The following is a 19,497-nucleotide window of genomic DNA, read 5'->3' on the forward strand; positions in this document are numbered from 1 at the left end:
CAGTTTATATTTATGGTTAATGTTGCAGAATGTCCTTAAAAATAAATCATTCATGCAACATCTGACAGCTGTAAAAATCTTTTTTATTTCTGTTTTATAGTTAGACAACAAAGTAAAAAAAATAGAGTTTGTCATGTTGCCAGTGAGATGATGTTATCTGTTTCATCAAATGCCTATGGGTTAAAGCTACTAAAATTCAAACGGTGGTACAGGTTTTTAATACCTTTTTAATAATTCGAATTTTAAATATGTGTTAAAGTCTGTAAATTATCCCAAAATATAGATATCCATCAGCAGCTGTGTACTTGTACAGCTGTGTATGTTCTTGACCCATGCAAAATGCAAACAGGGTGTGTGTGTTTGTGTGTCACAGTATATAGGAGAAACCACAGTCTGCAAGTGTGCAAATCCAGTCTGAAGGTGCAGGGTCACACACATGCAGATGATACTATTTGTGTTAATATACACCAGAGGAGGTTCTGGCGTTGTGAGAGTCAGCCCGTCATTTTCAGCCAGTCTGCTGTGAAATGGAAGTTCTGCTGATGGCGGTCGTTTTCCATGCTTTATGCTTGCATCAAGGTAAATTGTTTTATACTTGACATTTTTTTGGCAGGCTAAGACTCATGGTTAGATGGTGTTGGTACTTTTAAATATAAAGAATAGGCCTTAAAATCCTCTTTTGAGTTCATGTAGAATTAAATAACAATTCATGCACTTCAAAAACAACTGCCACAGTGGCATATAAAAAACAAGTCTTTGTAAATCTGTAAAAATGTCATCATGCACTTAAAAGAGCACAGCTTTGGTGTAGTATAATAGCTAAGGAATGAATGTTATAGGTGCATGAACATTAGGTGAGCAAACTTCTTTCTTTCTTTGTGTTGAAATATTTTAAAACATGACACTTTACAGAGATGATACAAGCACTACACCTTACCATCTAAAGTTTAGTCTACTATCCCACCTTAAAATTAACTGTATGTATGCATTTGCACCTTGATTATATTTTAATATTATATATTTAAAAACGTCTATGCCCAAACTAGCTATTTCAATTGTTTAGCAACTACATATACTCTTTACTTTCTTAGCTTTTGAGTCTCTTTTTCAGTAAGGGTGATTCCCTTACGCTAAATTTCAGCTTATATGTAGGTATAGTCATCATACAACATGTCTAATGTAAAACATTATGCCTTTACACGACTATGTTCTGTTTGTACATCTACAGAAAGTCCTAAAAAAGTCCTAAACAAAACCCTTGAAAATTTGTATGTTTACACCAACAAAAGCAATTGATCAACTGCTGATAATAATTAACTCTTCGAACATTCACTAAGGCATAGGCTTATGTAAAAATTTGTCGCACTACTTAATAGTGTGCGATATTTCTTTATAAAGCATTTATTTTAAGAAGTGTTACTTAATGTTGTACCAAGATTGTATATTACCAAGATTTTTTTATATTTAATTTAAATTAAATTATATATATATATACTGTATATTGTTAACAAATGTTCAGACATGACACTGTACTCAACTGTGCATCGTTTTTTTGAACTAGCTAACCATTTTAATTTAATACAAAAGTTCTTTGCTATTAAATTAATTTTTTTTAATACAAAACTAATTTTTCACACACACACACACACACACACACACACACACACAGACCAAACATCCATTGCAGTTGCTTTTTTTTTTTTTTTTTTTTTATTTAAAAAGTTAAACTAAGTTGTCTTTGATGTTTTCTCATATATCAGGTTTAAGACTTTGTACTGTAAGAGTAATTTCTGTAAACTTTATGTGAGTTCTAAGGGTTTGTAAAAAATTGGCATGCGACAGATCCATATTTTATTGCGGCAGCACTATTCTTTCGATAGTTAATACAAGATGAAATTAAATTAAAAAAAAGAAATGCATTCTGATTCCTCTAGGAATTTTTTATTCAATTTTTTTACATTAATTAATCAATTAATTAATTCATATATTTATTTATTTTTTGTGTTCATTCATAATTTGGAAATTAAAAATACGCAAATTTTCTCTCCTACTTGTTATGTTTTACAATTTCTATATTAAATTATGATTTTTTTTACACTGATATACTACCAATATGATGTGCAGACATATGTAACAAAATAAAATAGCTAATTCTATGTTTTATTTGCCATAACTTCAGTTTTTAAAATATTAATTTAAAAGCTTTTCTAATTAATATTAATAAACACTTTTAGCAAAAAACATCCTCTTAGAAATTATAACTAAAGAAATATTTTCAGTATTTCCAGTATTACAACTTGCTTTTGAAAATGTGATTAAAGATTAATAATTTTATTTATTTCTATAAATTTTTCAACTTTACGTGCAGGTATTTACTCAAAAGAAAATATGACTGTTGCCAGCAAAAGTAAAGAGCACGTGGAGAAACAGAGTAAGTATTATAATTGCTAAAATCAACACTGCTGATCATGTTGAATGGACATGCTTAACACTGACAAAACATACTACTGGGCATGCAGACAATAACAAAAACATTCACACTTCTGTAATCCAGATATGTTAATCCAGGATTTACACTATAGAGGACCATGTATAAATTGTCTTGAAAAAATATCACAGCATTAATTAATTAAATTAAATTAATAACTACACCCCATTTAGCTTCTTCCTTTGCAATAACATCCACATTCACTTATATTGCACATCTGACTTTGAGGCTCCGCATCCAGCCAGAAACCATGCCTTGATACTTTGAATGCTACAAACCTTCTCTAAAAAAAAGAAAAGAATAAGTTTTCCCCAGTGTCCCCCATGACATTTCCACAGGAAGTGACTCACGGGATGTGGCTGTGTTGCAGTTTAAGTCTTGCAGCACAGCATACACACCTCTATTGTATCAACAAAATACTTTCATCTTCTTCATTAAAAATTTAAGTAACCAAAGAGCACAGCCAATAATATAGTATATTATATATAATTATCATAATATTATAATATATGTCAATATATAGCGTATAGTAGTAACCATACAAAATTATTGTGAAATGTCAATTTTTTAAGAACAGTTTTATTAACAAAATATGAGCTAATTAAATCAACCTGGAGCCATCAAAACAAGACACATGCATTTAAACATGCAATTGTCAAAACTATCATTTAATCCTTTCCATGGCTTTTATCTGGAGATGATTATAAGAGTAAAATAATGTCATCATCAATTAACTATTATTGCATATAAAAATCAATGTTTGACCCCTTTTGCACCCAAGCATGTAGGTGAAGCCACAAAGTCTTAACCTCTTCTTTAAATTGAAAATGAAACTACATAAATTGGGTAAAGAACTCAGCTTTTATAATCAATAAAGCTATCAGTTATTTACTCCCATATTAAACTAAATCCTTCGTTTTCATCATGTCCCTGCTAAGAGGATTTGTGCGTATGTATCATACAGTAACTTCAGTTATCTTCTTTTTGAAATATGTCAAAAGCTGTGCTTGAACGGTTCTCTTGGCTGTTGCGAAAATCCGAAAAGCAAGAAAAATGATGCAAACTTGCATGAGCTTGTGAGTAGTTTGTTACAATATTAAATTCTGATTGGCTAATTGCCATTAGTAGTTCATATGTAGAGAGTTTTAAATATTTAATTTTCATGACAAATATTACATAATACACAGCATTATTAATCTAGAGGTGATGGTAAGGGGGGATGGTGGTTTTACACAGGGGATGCCGTTTGTCATTTTTTTTCAAGCATCCCCCCTCAAATCGAGCCCTGTATAGGTAAGGCAAACCAGGAGTGATTGCAGTACTTAAAAATCCAAAAGCCTGTGCGAAAACGAACTAAAAATAGCAGTAATTTTAGTACAAGTGTGTTGAAAGAAGCAACACTGATTTCTGCATTTGTGAGTGTATGCTATCAGTGGAATGATTAACGAACAAATGTACAAACTAACAAACAAGCAAACAATTTTAGTACAGCAACAAACACTTCAAAGCCCAAATAAAACCTAAACAGATAAGTGATTTTGACATCAAATGACTGTCATTAGGTGGAAAGTAATTCGCCTAAATATATTTTGAACTGGATGTATTATACCTTCACTCTATCTCAATTACTTCATTATATTTTCATTCCATGTATCTCAACTTCTTCTTACAAACAAAATCTTACAAACTTATATATTATAACTATTTCTTTTTCTTTTGTTGAGCTAACAATTCATCTAGGCCCATTAAATTACATCAAACTTTATGCCCTGTAATTAAAACACCAGAACTGGATATTTTTCTCACTTCTTTTTTAAACATTATAATTATTATTATAATTGTTTTTTTATTATTTTATTTTATTTAAGAAAGAAAAATGGCAATTCAAATGAATGAGAGCATTGTGACTGGATTTTATTTCTAATAAAAAATATCCTTACACTTAATATTAGTTAAAATAATTTTTGGTTTCAAATGCTTTGGTTTAAAAGCCTGCTTTATTCTACTTTTATTGGAAGCATTATTTTCAAATTAATTTTCACACGTTAGCCATATATACAATTTAGACTGCGGTAATTTTATAACATCTGCTTAATGTGTAGTATTGCATAGCGAGCAATAATTGATTAACAGTAGCTGCCACAAGAGACCATTTTATTCACTTTTTTCTCCAGGCCCTGAAGGCGGACCACATACACCCAGCTTCTTTGAGAACTGCTCTAGACCTCTTTTAGCTCTTTCTCATGGAAGGTGGGTAAATGTAACCCTGACACCGCGGAGTAACGAGACAAAGAAAGACATGTCCCAGCTCTGCAATGGCCTCGGTTGTAGGGGAGACTTTGCTGCAAATGGTACAGCTTTCAGGAATATCTGTCTGTCCGATTGCACCAAAATAAACTCCAGCCTGTACAACTGCACTGACACTGCACCTGGCAGCTGCTCCAATGTTACACAGTTAGTCTGTGGTGAGTGCTTTAACACTAGTGGATTAGAATTTTTTACTATTTTAGATTCGTCTTTCTGACACTGGATGATATCTGTTTCTCAGCTGATCAGGCTGTGCGGTTGATTGGAAGCAATAGCAGATGTGCCGGTCGGGTGGAGCTCTTCGGCCATGGAGGCTGGGGCTCAGTGTGTGGTGATGGATGGAACAAAAAAGGAGGACATGTGGTATGTGCCCAGCTGGGCTGTGGCACTGCTTTACTTGCAGTGAGCAAGACTGGTATGTTCGACCTAGGCTTTGGTCCTATTTACCTCAGCAAAGTAAACTGCAGCGGCACAGAGAAAAATCTCTGGCAGTGCCTCAATGAGCCAGACGAAGGTCGAAACTTCTGTGGACACAAAGAGGATGCTGAAGTGGTGTGCTCAGGTACTGATCAGGAATACCTTCAAAACACAAATTCTCAGCTCCTTGTCTATAAATATTTATTAATTTGTAGATGGTAGACAATGGCATAGCCCAATGTGAGGCCTCACTGGATGAAAATATTCTCTTATTTACTGATTTAACCCTATTAAATCTGTAAGGTCTGCAAAATGACTTATGTAACAATTACTGGACTGCTAATTTTGAAGTGCCAATGCCCAAAGAACACTTGTCATTAACTATTAACATTTAAGCCTAACATGCATTTCCTCTTAAACAGAAAGTGCCGGCATACTGACCACAACAATGAACACACTCATGCCAAATTTCACAAACGGGACAACAGGTGAAGACTACACCTTGTCACTTAATACAATAATACATCAATAACATTTTTAAGAATAAAGAGAGCATGAATTTTTTAGCTCAGGTCTCTGTTTAGATTAAGTTATACTAAACGAATAACTAAGTAGTCTGATGCTCTGTTTGTTTTTAGAGACTGTAACAGAGATAGCTGCTGAGGACAGCAGAAGTGGGATTTCACCACCAGTCCTAGGTTGCATTGTTCTCTCTATCGCGCTGCTCTTACTGCTGCTTTCAAATGCTGCTCAGTGTGCATACTACAAAATACAAAACGGCAAGTACACAAAACTTCCTCTCTTTAATGTCTTGGTTCATGTTAGCAGTGTTTTATGATTGAGGTTAGAATAAAATAAAGTGTTACTTATAACAAGAGGCATGTCTTTGTTTTGGCAAATTCATAAAAAAAGTAATGACATCAATGAAAATAAATTTTTATTTTGCTTTACTTGCTACACTGTTATATACATTTTAAATTGTTTCAATTTAAATTCTGCAAAATGTATCTCCTTGAACAGCCTATATAAGTGGAAGGCATGGGTTGGACCAAAAGTACCTTATTTATTTTTATATTTTTAAGTATTTTTTAGGCAGAATGGAGACACACCATATAGAATTCAATTGCAAACCAATTTCATGTGGCATTTTAAAAGTATTTTTTATAAAAAAAAATTAGATAGATAGATAGATAGATAGATAGATAGATAGATAGATAGATAGATCGATCTAGACATTAGAGGACCTGAAACCAGCTTCTGAAAAATTCCCGTCTGTATTTCTGTGTCCAGCTAGATTCTGTTACAGCATCACTCAAAACTGTCTGGACAGAATTTAATTAAAATTGTGTAGTACTTAGGTATTTGCTTGAAGTTAAATCCACGCCATAAATGAAAACAAAAGTAGCATAAAAACAATTTCAAAGTAATAAAAACAGCATCACACGAAACTGTACTTAAACTGCTTGAAGTTTAACAAGGACCATAAGTGAAACCAAATGCTGAGTAGAAGCGATGTTATAAACAGTTATGTGCCAGATTTAATAATCTACTGTCAAATAAGCTACTAATTAGCAAATTTCTCAATGTTAACAAACACCTGCACCAATATATATTAGAAAATTTAAACTAAATATTTTTACTGAAATTAGTTAATATTTTTACTGCTGAAATAACAGCGCTGAACTGGTATAAAGTGAATTTTAATGTGATGGAGTGTTTTTAAGACAAAACTTAATATTTATCTGATCTACTTTTTCAATTTCTCATCTCTGATTACCAAACAGGGAGTGTATTTGGCTGATGACAAAAGTACAAATTAGTGTAAACAATAAATAAACATAAAATTTTCTATATTTTCTTTTTCCCATCGATGGTAACACGATGAAATGACGGTAGATTTAAAATTTCTCTGTGAACTAGGTAAATTTTGTACAATTTCCTAATATTCCAGTCGAAACAAATACCATATAGTGTTTTCTTTTTTGTGTGGAATTATAGTTTCAAAAAATTAGGGGGTTCATCTTTGTTGCAGGCAGAAATGTACGTGGCATTCTACCTAAAATAATAATTTCATTGATAAAATTAAAGCTGACCACCTTTTTAATTTTTTTTTCGTATTTCTACAAACTCTTTTCCCATTAACAACAGGTACATCAGCTATTTTTGCATAGGCATTTATTTCCTTTTGGGTGTTGCAATTTGGGTATATATGGTCACCTCTTGCTAGCACCTTAACACAGACATTACGGAGGTCTCAGCTTTTGTATATGAATTCCCCAAAACATGGGGAACATGGTGAAATGAATTGGATTATTCTGAGTGATAAATGTACTGTAGCATGACGAAGCCTCAATATGTATGACCCCACTGAGGCTCTGCAACATAAATGAAGCTTGGAAATGGCTTAAAAACAGTTTTACAAGCTGATAAATCTTTATAGCACATAGTATAACATACTCTGTGTACTGCAGTTTATGGCGCTGATGATGCTGTGCTGCAGAATACTTTCATTTTGCCTTTTTGACTTCTAAATGTAACACTATGCATTTTCTCTAACATGGTGATATATTAAAACAAAGCAGAACAGGTCGTAAACAACAAGTTTACGCAAAGATGCAAAGGGAGAGTGTGGGAGTAAAAAGTTGCAATCACTGGTGTGGTTTTACGGAAGGAACATGTTATGTAGTGCAACATCAAAGTATATTGAGATAAACAGTCTTGTAGTATATTTGGTTTCAAAATATATAGATAGATGTACAATATGTATACACAATATATCCCTCAGCCCTAGTAAAAGGTCAAGAAAAAGTACACCCACTGTAAGCACTTAACAATAATGACACGTTTAAAGCAGATTTAATCTCATGGTGTAACTACTGCAAACAACTACAAATTTGCCAAATGCCAAATTTTTGGCTTAAAATATTTGACATTTATCATTTTGTAGTATTAAGCACTGAAGTGAGAGTCTTCCCAGGGTTTCAAAATATAGCAGAGAAACATTATAAACATCAAAAATGGAGGTGTCATTCTTTTAAGTATACCACCAGTAAAACTTTTATACACATTCTAAATTCATGTTTTTTCTTGATTTTTATTTATTTCTAAATTTTAATGCAATAATCTTATTTAAACAGTTGATATTGAGATGCTACTTATGATCTATAAAGCCTTCATAATGGCTCTAACCTGAGGTGCTGTTAATTAGTGATTTTTGAAGCTGGTAACTCAAAATAAACTTCTGTAGCAGAGGTAAGTTCTGGTCTTGCTTTCCTGGAATGGTCTTCATGAGAGCCAGTTTTATTAGGATGCTTGATGGGTTTTGCTATTCCAGAACAGCTGACCTTCATGTCTTAAAATAGCAACTGCTGTTGTTGTTGTTACTTGCCTAATTTCTAAGTTATTTTATAGCTTTCCAATCTTCAGTGTTGTTCTATATATATAAAAAATAAATCACAAAACAAAAAAACACTTAATTAGAAGATGCCGCCAAACAGTCCTAATTTTGGTACTGTAGTTTAATAAAAAAAATTAAGTTGGATTTTTAAATGTACAATTTTTTATGAGAATGCTAATTTCTGATGTAAAACTGTGCCGAAATTATAATTAAACAATCACAGGCTATATCTTCAGCAAAGCTGTATTTTTTGTGTTTTATGATCCCTTATATGGCAGCAATTTGCAAATGATAGCATTTATAAAAAATATTTTTTAAACTTCTTATTACTTTTATTGATGTATTTACATTTACTCCCTCTCTCATCGTCTATACCGCTTAATCCTGTATTCATGGTCGCAGGGGGCCTGAGCATATGCCAGGAGTCTTGGGGCACAAGGTGGGGTACACCCTGGATAGGGTGCCAATCCATTACAGGGCACAAACATACATACACACACTCATTCACACACTATGGGCAATTTGGTAACGCCAATTAACCTAATCTGCATGTCTTTGGACTGTGGGAGGAAACTGGGGTAGCCGGAGGAAACCCACCAAGCACGGGGAAAACATGCAAACAGAGATGGGAATCCAGCCTGGCCAGGAATAAAACTTGGACCCTGGAGGTGCAAGGCGACAGTGCTAACCTACTTACATTTAATGTTGTGAAATGTCTGCAAACCAAAGTAGAGAAATTATAATCCTTTCTTAGACTTTCCTGTAGTAGAAAACCTAAATGAACAAGCTTAGTTAATTTATTTGACATTGTGTAATTTGACATTTGTTCCAAATGGTGCTTCAGCTACACTTTTCAACTCTGTTAAACATGAACAGTACATTTAATAAGTTTTTTTCTCTTTAAAACCTAAAATAGGTTTTAGAAACCCATTGCTTTGTCCACATATTACACTATTGTGCTAAGTAAATGCAAAAGATCCTATTTAGATCCTTAGTGCTTGTAGCATGAGTAATTCATCGAATACACTGACACACAACCATAGTGTTCCAGACAACAGAGCAAATAAAACGCTTTCATGCTGTCACTGCTGTGTATGGTCTGTGGCTCTACATCTGTTTGATGTCTAAAGCTCAGCCTGTATATTACTTAAATTGTGGTGTTTGCGAACAAACAAAGAAGAGTAGAGGAAGCTTAGTCAATTAAATTTGGGGAATTTTCTGGGTGTCTTTTTAGGACCATGGAATTATTTTGATGTTAGATAGGGAAGAGCAGCTTTCTGACTTTTTAAAATGAGGAAACCAATGCAATTTGAACAAAAGTCATAGCTTGTGCAAACCTAATTAATAAGCAGGGTTGAATGTTCTACATTTACAATAATCATGTCATCAATTCTAAAAAAAAATTCCTACAGGAGGAACTGAAGCCAGGAGAGCATCACAGGCTTTGCAACGAGACAATTCTGACACTTCAAGTGACTCTGATGACGAACGTTACCACAACCCCGAACCCCCACCATCTACTGCTGTGAACAACTGTGAGCACATTAAATTTTGACTTACCTAGTCTAAAAGTCATGTTTGATAATATAAAATATTTAAAAATGCTAAATTACTTTAGCAACCCTTGACTTCTAAACATTTGTCATGTTTGTGAGCATATCACAAAACAAACAGTAATAAATGTGAAGTTATAGAATAAATAAATATATAAAATTAGCATATTACTTTCTTTGTATACTGTACAGTAACTACTTTACGCAGGCAAACTGCTGACATCACTAAACTGTAGCACTTCTTTTTAAGGCTTGTACTGGACCTTCTTTCAGTTTTTATTTTTTATTTCTAAGCTTCTCTTCAGCAGGTAAAATGCATGGGCAAAGGGATGAACTGACCAGTCTGAAACCATCAGATTTCTAAAATCATTTTAGATGGCTGCTGCCATCATGTTTTACATCCTAACCCCATCCCATTATGACCAATCAGCTTGTATGCTGTAAACCATGAGCAAATCAAATCTTTTCCCACACTTCGGCCTTTCAGTTTTCTTTGGTAGTGGTTAATCTTGTAGAATCCAACATTTTTGTGGATTTCTTGCTGCTGCTGAGGTGTTTGCATCTGGTGGTTTGGCCTCTTTATTTTTGCTCTCAATGTCTTTTTTAAACCCCTGCCATTTGGAGGGATAGCTTCTTCACGGTTTCCAAAAAAGGATATAAAATTCTTGTTCTTTAAAAGTTGTTAAAATCTTTTTCAAACCATTCCAAATTGCTGGGCAGGCTATGATCCTTGGGGATCAAATATATTTTCTTTTTTTTTTTCAGCTTTAAAATGGCGTGTTTTTCTCTTACAAGAAAAACCCAGAGATCAGACCAAATGTAGACATTTAGAGCTATAAAATGCTCAAAGCTATAAATGTTTAAATGTTTAAATTACTAATGAGACATGTCAGTCACATGCTGCTATATGTTTCATCAATCAATAATGGGTGGGTTAAAAAGATTTAATTTTGGGGATCAAATTTAAATTTATAATAAAATTATAAACGTAGGTTCTATTAAAAACAACTGTCCAGTGTTCATTAATGATGATTATTTCCACTGTGTATAGCTTATGGCCATGATTCAGACAGCACATCCTCAGGGGAGTGTTATGAAAGAATAATTGAAATGGACAACCTTTTGAATCCAGGTGTGTTGATAAAACTGTTAGCTGTCCCTTTTATCACATTTTGTTGTATTGAGCAATATAGATAATCTTTGGTTTTTTTTTTAAAGCTGTTAACCAGTTTCATCCTGGGCAGTGCATACAAACAACACAGTTGCAAAATATCAGTAAACCAGCTAAAAGTAAGTGAAAGGAAATTTTCTTTTTCATTTCATAAGATAATACGGTCAAAATGCTTTGTAAATTTAAGCAAAACTTCCTACATTTTCTTCTGCAGCAGAGGACTCATTTGATTCAGACAGCACATCTTCAGGAGAATGCTATGAAAACACAGAAGTGAATGTTGAACCTAGTCTCCAGACACGTGAGCTTTATTTGACTAAACACATCAGTTAAATGTGGCATGTAAAAAAAAAAATCAGCTTACAACTTCATAGATCTCCACTTGTTTCTGTCTTAAAGGGGAGGGCGACCAGTTACTTTCTGAGCAGCCAGCCCTGAGCCAACCCAATCCTCAGATGGCGGAAAACAGCAGTGTTTCCCAGCCATACTCTCCTGATCAAGGTACTACTGATTCATGGTCCTACTATCTGATATCATCAAAAAGGGGATAGGTTCCCTGTTGAGCCTGGTTCCTCTCAAAGGTTCTTCTTATTGTCATCTCCAGGGAGTTTCTCCTTGCCACCATCGCCCTCAGCTTGCTCATCAGGGACAAAATGATAGTTGTATTCTATACTTCTTTCGTACATGTTTTAATTTATTAACATAAATTTTTAATTATTAACATAAATTTTTAAAGCTGCTTTGTGACAATGACTATTGGATGTGACAATGACTATTGGAAAAAATAACTAAGTAACTGAGTACTTAAATGGCGGACTTAACGCGTTAGATTACTCGTTACATCAAAAAAGTAATCCAAGTACTCTATTGTAACGCGTTACACCCAACACTCCTCCCATGTGCAGCAACCCAAAGAACACCAGTTTCAGACTGAACCTGAAAATGGCTTAGTCAAAGCTTAGACTTCATGACTTAAAAGCTGTGCACCTGAGAACTTACTGCAAATGAATAGATCTATTTAATTAAAAAGTGAATCAAAACATCAAAATCAATATGCTCGATTGGTAGACTCCTACCATTAAAAATGGAATAAGCACCTAATTGGCGTCTCAGTTAATGTTGACGTGAAGATTGAAAGGGGAAAAAAAAAACAGGATTGGAACCAGATTTGCCCTTCTGCTGATATTTGAACTCTCATACGCTCATATTCAAAACAATTCCCTTAAGAAGGGTTATGTCTGAAGATTGATTGTACACCCATGGCCAGAAGTTTTGAGAATGACACAGATATTAATTTTCACAAAGTCTGCTGCTTCAAGATTTTTAGATCTTTTTGTCTGAAGTATAATTACAAGCAGCTTGTGGGTTTTTCTTTGTCTACTTGGCTGTTAAGGATTGACCAGAAGTTCTCAATGGGATTAAGGTCTGGGGAGTTTCCTAACCATTGACACATCAATTTGATGTTGGGTCGCCCCAGTCCAACTAGTTATCACTCTTGCCTTATGGGAGGTTGCTCCATCATGCTGGAAAAGACATTGTTTGTCAACATAATGTTCTTGGATGGTTGGAAGAAGTCTTTATTCATGACCTTGTTCTTCGGCAAAATTGTGGGTGAGACCACACTTTTGGCTAAGAAGAAACCCCACACTTGAATGGTCTCAAGATGCTTTACTGTTGGCATGACACAGGACTGATGGTAGAATATACATTTTAACCTGAGATGAGCTGATTTTTTTTTTAAAAAAGGAGACTTTTAATTTTGGCTACTCAGATTTATAGTTTAAGACTATTAAATGTTTACCTTATCTATTGTCCCTTCAACACCTGCATATCGTGTATAAAGCAAAATAAATTCTAATGCCTTTATATGATTTGTATTATTAAAGATGTTACCCAGTTTGCTCCTGAGCACTGTATACAGATGACACCTGTCCACAATGACCATAAACCAGCCCAAATAGACTGTAAGTAAAATGTTTGTTTTTTTTATCCAGTGATAACACTACTGAAAACCTGATTGAACACTGAAGTGAAACTTTCTGCTTTAGCAGCAGACTCATTTGATTCAGACAGCACATCCTCTGGGGAATGCTACGAAAACATAGAAATGAACCCTGAACTTTGTCTTCAGCCATGTGAGCAAAGATTTTACTAAACCCTAAAAATTAGCCTTACTTTACATTTCATCTTCAATTAAAATTTATATGCTAAAAATATTAGAGCTTATAACTTTCTACCTCTCTTCTTGTTTTGGTGTTAAAGTGGAGGGAGATCCATCACTTCCTGAGCAGCCCCCCTTGAGTCAACCCAAACCACAGATGGCAGGAAACAGCAGTGTTTCCCAGCCATACTCTCCTCATCAAGGTACTACTTCCATGTGCAGCAACATCTCTACGTAAAGTTATGTCTTTCTTGCCTGACTCAGTCCCAGATAATGGCTCATTCACTTATTATTTAGAAATCTAATAACTACCAACTGGAACACCCATCCTCCTGCAGCCCAATGCTTAAAATCATGCACACACAAAACTTTATTTAATGTTTACATCAAACATTAGGAAAAAATGTGATCTTAGTAACTCTAAGCATGGAATGCGTGTTGATGCTAGATAGCCTGTGTTTTGTATTTTCCCACATAACAGTCTTTACAATTTACACAAAATTGTGCAATTCTTTGTGCATTCAGTTCATTGTGCATTCAGTTGCAGCTTTGTGTGTTAAAATGTCATATTGTTAAGACATGTCACACAAGACTGGCCAGTATAAATGGGAATCATGTAGGAATCATGTGGGAACTGCTGATACAACATTATCATGGTATCTAGGTACCCATTTGATTTGTATTGTGATTCTATAATTTTTATTATTTATTTCATTACAATTCTAAACAAATTCCTCCTACACAGAATGCTGTGTGAATAGCCAATGTGTAAATAGTTCAGAGGGCACCACCTGTAAGATTGTAGAGGGATTGCAACATATTACCACCTCAAATGCAAAAACATAAATAAAAAATTTATTTTAAAAACATTATGTACATGAATTGCCACATCAAAATTCTTGATATGTAACAATTATGTTTCCCCATATTTACTGGTCAGGCTTTCCCGCTTACATGAAGTCAGTAACACAAACAACTCACTCTACAACCAATTTTGGCAGAAAAGCATTACAGAACAGTAAAGCTATGAAGTACAGTACAATAGGAGAAAAACCTATTGCATTCCTATTCTATCAGCCAAAGGAAAAATGGACAGATGACAATTGGAAAACTATCATATGGGCTTTCCAAGTGTACAGTTTAGTTGAGAATCCAGAAATGCTTTTTGGGTCACCATGCTTGTAAAGAATGGCTATTTGAGCTACTGCCTTCCAGTTAGCTAGTATGCAGCCAGGCTAAGAAAATGTTCCATTAAGGTTACTGGCTGTTTGTTTATTAAATGTGTTTTGCATGAATCAATGCAGTTGCTTTTCTTTCTCTGTAGATGACGACAGCACATCATCTGACGACGCTTATGAAAATGTTGCAGAAATAGAGGAGACTGGATCTTCTGACAATGACTATGATGATGTTGCTAACTGGTGAATGCTGAAGCTGCTGCTCTGATAAAAATTGTTCTTCAAGGAATGTGTGCTACAATATTTATTTGCCATTTAGATGTAATAATTTAAAATAAATCTTTTCAAATTTTATATGTACACTTTTCAAAGGTCTCTTTTGAAACAAACAAAAGTATTTATGACATTCTACAACAGTTAAAACACACAAACAGATTTGAAACATGTCAAGACAAAAGAAACAAACACCAAACACACACACACACACAGTGTTCATTAATTCTTTTAAATGTACAAAAGTTCTAAAAATATTACTGTCATTCACAAACTGCAATGTGTCTACTATGTGCATGAACACCTTTCTTTTTAATCATCAAACAGTCAAATTTCCAGTGAAAAAAAATAGAGAAAGAAAACGGCCAGCATCTCCCTTTAAATGTAGAGCATGTCCAGATTTTTTATTTTTATTTTATTTCTTCAGAATAGCGTCAACTTGGGATTCAGGTCCAAATATCAGCACGCAGTGTGTTGGCCACAAACCCACTTGAGCTTAGGAATGTTTCTAAGTTCAGTCAGTGTGAAGATAGAGTGCCAGCTACACTGGCAGGCGTATGCCCGGGCACCTTGCATTCTCTTTAGCTTCACTCGCAACTTGTTACAGTCTGGCATGTTGTTTCTACAAAGCACAACATAAGGTTTTGCAAGTATATATACATACACAGACACACAAACATCTCTGCAATCAAACCTGTGACATTTCCATGCATATCATTTGACTGTTAGAATGGACAATAAGATAGCCTAATTAAACCTAAATGCAAGAACACCAAGCATATTCAAAGTGGTGAAAGATCTTTATGCAATTGGTGTACAAAGTAATGTGTTGTCGAGGGCTTAAATAATAAGAAGTAATTAATGATGAGAAAAATGTATACCTTTAGCCATTAATGGCATGATAGTCATCAGCACTAAGGCTATCTATAACCATGTATCTAGAGCTTATTCACTTGTTTTACTTGATGCAATACAACTGGTAACTGCTTCTTGTTCTGACCAGAGTTTATTATGAGTTTATTCTGAAACGCATGGAATTGAAGTGATATTTTACACCATATGCAGTACGTACACAGTTATACACTGGTGCAGTGCAATTGCTTAATCACAGAGTTTTTAACCCAGCTGTACGCATTAAGAAATTCTGCATAACTGCGGCATGTACAAAATACACCAACACAATGTTTTGTGTGGGTAAATACATTGCATCGGAAAAATCTATTCTTTAGGCCCCATCCTTTATGCACTAGTTCTGATTAAATATATCAATGAAAGAAGTGTATAATGGAATAATTACAGCTGTGATCAGGTCATACAGATATGAAAATAAAACTGTTTGATGGTGAAAGAAAATGAGCAACCAGACTTTAAGCCAAGGATAAGAAAATGTCGAATTCACATGGAAAATATATTTATCAGACTGGTTACATTCTGTATTTTCCTTTTTTATGTCAAACAGGGGTCCTTCTGTCGCATTCTGTTACCTTATTGCCACACTTATTTTCTGCCTCATTTACAATCAAACAAACACCTGATAAAGAAGTCAACGTTTACAGAAAGATATTGATAAAAGCGAAAATATAGAAAACTTGTTTGTTTATCTTTGCTTAAGAACCTCAGTGTGCACCACTACTGCCCTCTTCTGGCTAAAGTGTACTACTACAAAGCCATACCTGAAAAACAGATAATCACAGGATGAGTGCCACTCCTGGTCATCAAATATGACGACATGAAAGTCACAAGATGTACATCTTAGTTGGTCACAAACCCTGCAAAAATAGGTTATGTGAATAATATTGTGCTTGCTCTCTGGCTAATTATAAACTTTCCAGTAAAAATGCATTTTAGGATTCCAAGTTCCAGAAAACAATTTTTTTTCCCTGAAAGTGGATTTTCAGAACAGAAATATTAACATCATTGCTTAATAAAAAATTACAAAGAACGGAGAGGGCAGAGCAGAATGAAGCTTAATAGAGTAGGCGCACACTGCAGTGTGTCATAGGAAACTTAACACTCACCTTTGCGTAACACTTGTTCCTACACCATGTGCTATAGAGCTTCCACCCAAATATACAGGGCAACACCTATTTACAAACACAAAGTGTATTTCTTACATATAATTACATGGAACATTTTAGTCCTTTAATCAATTAAGGTTAACCCAGCTGATGAGTTAGCTTACCACTGCCATTTAAATAAATAAATCCCTACACAGACTTGATGATAGCCCACTAACACTCAGTAAATTAATCCCAAGCGTTTTTATACTGTCAAGCCAATGCGGTGGTATATGCACTTTGAGGGACATTGACTACACAGAATAACAGAACACAATTATGAGAATACACTAATGCATTATCCCAGTGTCTCACGAGTGTTTGGATACCATCAAAGCAGAAAGTTTTCTTAGTACGCCATGTTTCGCCTGCTTGCTTCACGTCTAAAATGTTGGCCTTTTAGGAACTCCTTTAATGGCCCAACCATGTAACTCGCTGAACGCTTATGGGAATGACCGCAGTGGGCTCTGAATCACCTCAGCAGGCATTATAATTTATACAAACGAACACCATTGTAGTTCATTAGCACCATTCAAATGTTTTACTGCGTTTAAAAGTCTCGTCTCGATTTTACAACTTTTAAATTTTAAAGTTCCATTTAAATCTGAACACCCCTCATATACTGCACTTACTTCTTATTTAAAGCTGTTTGAGGACAAGGTACCTCAGCCTTTGATAAAACAGGTCTCTGTGAATAGGAGAAAAAAATTTAGACAGTATGCATGAAATGACCTTATGTTCTCAAGTTATGCACGTAAACCCTCAGCATACTTACATGTGAGCTGGAGGTTGGATAATCGTCATCTAATATTTCCTGAAGGACAGCGTCTATGTTATTGTCAATTTCTTCCAATCTGTGTGAATTTAAAATAATGGCAATAAATAAACACTTTGGTTTAATGTTTTATACACACAATGAAATTTGCAAGATGCAATCATGATCAAAATGGACCAAAATCTCAAAGCAATATCATGTGGAATCTGTGTCAAGAAGCAACGAGACTTTTAGACGCAAAGTGAGGTCTTGCTCAGTCTTAGTATAGTGTGATTGGTGAATTTATATGGGTCATTCTACAGAAATTAGGAATTTATGTCATACAAATCTCCTGAAAATTATTTCTTATTTCACACTTAGAACTTCTTTTATAGCAAGAAATTACTTTTTTTGGAGCTTGATGCATTTTTTTTTATACATTTAATAACCAGTCCTGTGTCTCTTCCTGGTAACACCAATGACGATAACACTAATAACAATTTAGAGAAATCATAACTATTTACAAAATGGTTTCCATGCACGAGACCACATGGTTTTCACTTATATCAAAATCAATTAATTATTAGATTTACAGCTGTCAGTTTTTATGTCGAACTTTTGGCAATTTTAATAAAATGAGTAACATTAATGACGGACTTAAAAGCTTTGCATAAAATTGCTAAATTAATGATGGCATTTCTAAACAAATAAAGAGAGACACCTGACTTGCATTTGTAAGCATTTGTCCAGTGTTCATGTAGTTATCGCTGAAGCAGAAACAATTTCAATTTGTCCAGTGAACAGTAACACCAATGACATAGTTTGGGGTGACTGATATTTATTTCATATTATTGATTATAATCAATTACTGTTTAACTGTAAGATACTGATGTTATTGTAAGTCGGAATTATTTTAAGATTTTTTATTTTAATGAAAAGTATATGGTCACAGTTGAATGCATGATCATAGTGTTGAGACATTTCCTTGAAATTGGCCTTTTTAAAATAATGCTTGAATTAAATATTGAACATCAAACTAGGAAAATGTATTTCATGATTGAAAGTACTATATTCCGAAGATATACAATAAAGTGTCTGTCATGTTCATCAAAACGAAGTGACAGAACTATTCACCATTTTTGTAGAATGACCCCATGTAGTGCTGCAGTGAGGGATGCGTACATGGAACTGCAGATATCTCACTGTCACTACTGATGGAGGACCTGCTAAAAGTTGGGTTACAGTAAGTAATAGTCCACTTCTTAGCTAGGATTACTGCTAATGATTAATAAGTGAGTTAGACTGTTACATGGCTGCAGGATTGGCTGCATATTAACAGGAAAACAAACTAGACATAGTGACAGCTAACGCTATAGCAAATAAAGAACCTTGTTATAATTCACTCTTACATCCAGTCAGGAGGCTTTATGGGCTACGTGTTTCGGTTGTGTTGATAACCATGGTTATACTACATACAGTACAGTACTAACGCTATGACAGCTCGCACTTGCGGACTGGAGGTCGCTGATGTACCTGTGCACGGAGTCATTATCCCTCTGTTTCTTGTGCTTGTCTTGCTCGGCCTCAACCGCGCACGAAGGACGATGCGACAGTGAAATCTCTCGACAAAACTTTGCTTCTACCTCGTCTAACAATGAGTCCAAACAGTCCGCCATGTTTGAGGTTGTGTTCCAATCCCTCCTATGCTCCCTTCTAGTAAGGGTCGACTCGTGAGTCAATC

The 19,497-nt window shown here is 34.5% G+C and overlaps 2 protein-coding genes across 4 annotated transcripts; one reads left to right on the plus strand and one right to left on the minus strand.

The window, feature by feature from the left end:
• Window positions 1-426: 426 nt before the first annotated feature.
• LOC128520806 (T-cell differentiation antigen CD6-like) lies at window positions 427-15,026 on the plus strand. 3 transcript variants are annotated; one of them, XM_053495210.1, is made up of 15 exons: window positions 427-579; window positions 2,369-2,431; window positions 4,663-4,953; window positions 5,037-5,357; window positions 5,635-5,700; window positions 5,851-5,991; window positions 10,022-10,144; window positions 11,214-11,294; window positions 11,381-11,452; window positions 11,548-11,634; window positions 11,733-11,834; window positions 13,220-13,297; window positions 13,382-13,468; window positions 13,596-13,697; window positions 14,819-15,026. In XM_053495210.1, the coding sequence occupies exons 1-15, from the start codon at window positions 528-530 to the stop codon at window positions 14,917-14,919; spliced, it is 1,767 nt and encodes a 588-aa protein (XP_053351185.1). In that variant the 5' UTR covers window positions 427-527; the 3' UTR covers window positions 14,920-15,026. The 3 variants fall into 3 exon arrangements, 2 of the variants coding, with proteins under 2 accessions (XP_053351185.1, XP_053351186.1); XM_053495211.1 differs by having other exon boundaries at window positions 13,385-13,468; XR_008357957.1 differs by lacking the exons at window positions 13,220-13,297; window positions 14,819-15,026 and having other exon boundaries at window positions 13,328-13,468; window positions 13,596-13,646.
• Window positions 15,027-15,163: 137 nt separating this feature from the next.
• cfap418 (cilia and flagella associated protein 418) lies at window positions 15,164-19,446 on the minus strand. The gene is made up of 6 exons (XM_053495212.1): window positions 19,290-19,446; window positions 17,778-17,856; window positions 17,635-17,690; window positions 16,964-17,029; window positions 16,619-16,714; window positions 15,164-15,567 (listed from the first exon to the last, which is right to left on the minus strand). Exons 1-6 carry the CDS (start codon window positions 19,430-19,432, stop codon window positions 15,405-15,407), a joined length of 603 nt encoding a protein of 200 aa, XP_053351187.1. The 5' UTR covers window positions 19,433-19,446; the 3' UTR covers window positions 15,164-15,404.
• Window positions 19,447-19,497: the final 51 nt, after the last annotated feature.

This window comes from Clarias gariepinus, chromosome 4 (genome assembly GCF_024256425.1).
Source record: "Clarias gariepinus isolate MV-2021 ecotype Netherlands chromosome 4, CGAR_prim_01v2, whole genome shotgun sequence".
NCBI lineage: Eukaryota > Metazoa > Chordata > Actinopteri > Siluriformes > Clariidae > Clarias > Clarias gariepinus.

Excerpts from the sequence above, each read along its gene's own strand:
- cfap418 (XM_053495212.1), bottom strand. The coding sequence starts at position 19,432 with ATGGCGGACTGTTTGGACTCATTGTTAGACGAGGTAGAAGCAAAGTTT. Across the intron at positions 17,857-19,289 it reads GATAATGACTCCGTGCACAG|ATTGGAAGAAATTGACAATA; the intron begins GTACATCAGCGA and ends AAATTCACACAG. Across the intron at positions 17,691-17,777 it reads ATCCAACCTCCAGCTCACAT|AGACCTGTTTTATCAAAGGC; the intron begins GTAAGTATGCTG and ends TCCTATTCACAG.
- LOC128520806 (XM_053495210.1), top strand. The coding sequence starts at position 528 with ATGGAAGTTCTGCTGATGGCGGTCGTTTTCCATGCTTTATGCTTGCAT. Across the intron at positions 2,432-4,662 it reads AGAGCACGTGGAGAAACAGA|GCCCTGAAGGCGGACCACAT; the intron begins GTAAGTATTATA and ends TTTTTTCTCCAG. Across the intron at positions 13,698-14,818 it reads GCCATACTCTCCTCATCAAG|ATGACGACAGCACATCATCT; the intron begins GTACTACTTCCA and ends CTTTCTCTGTAG.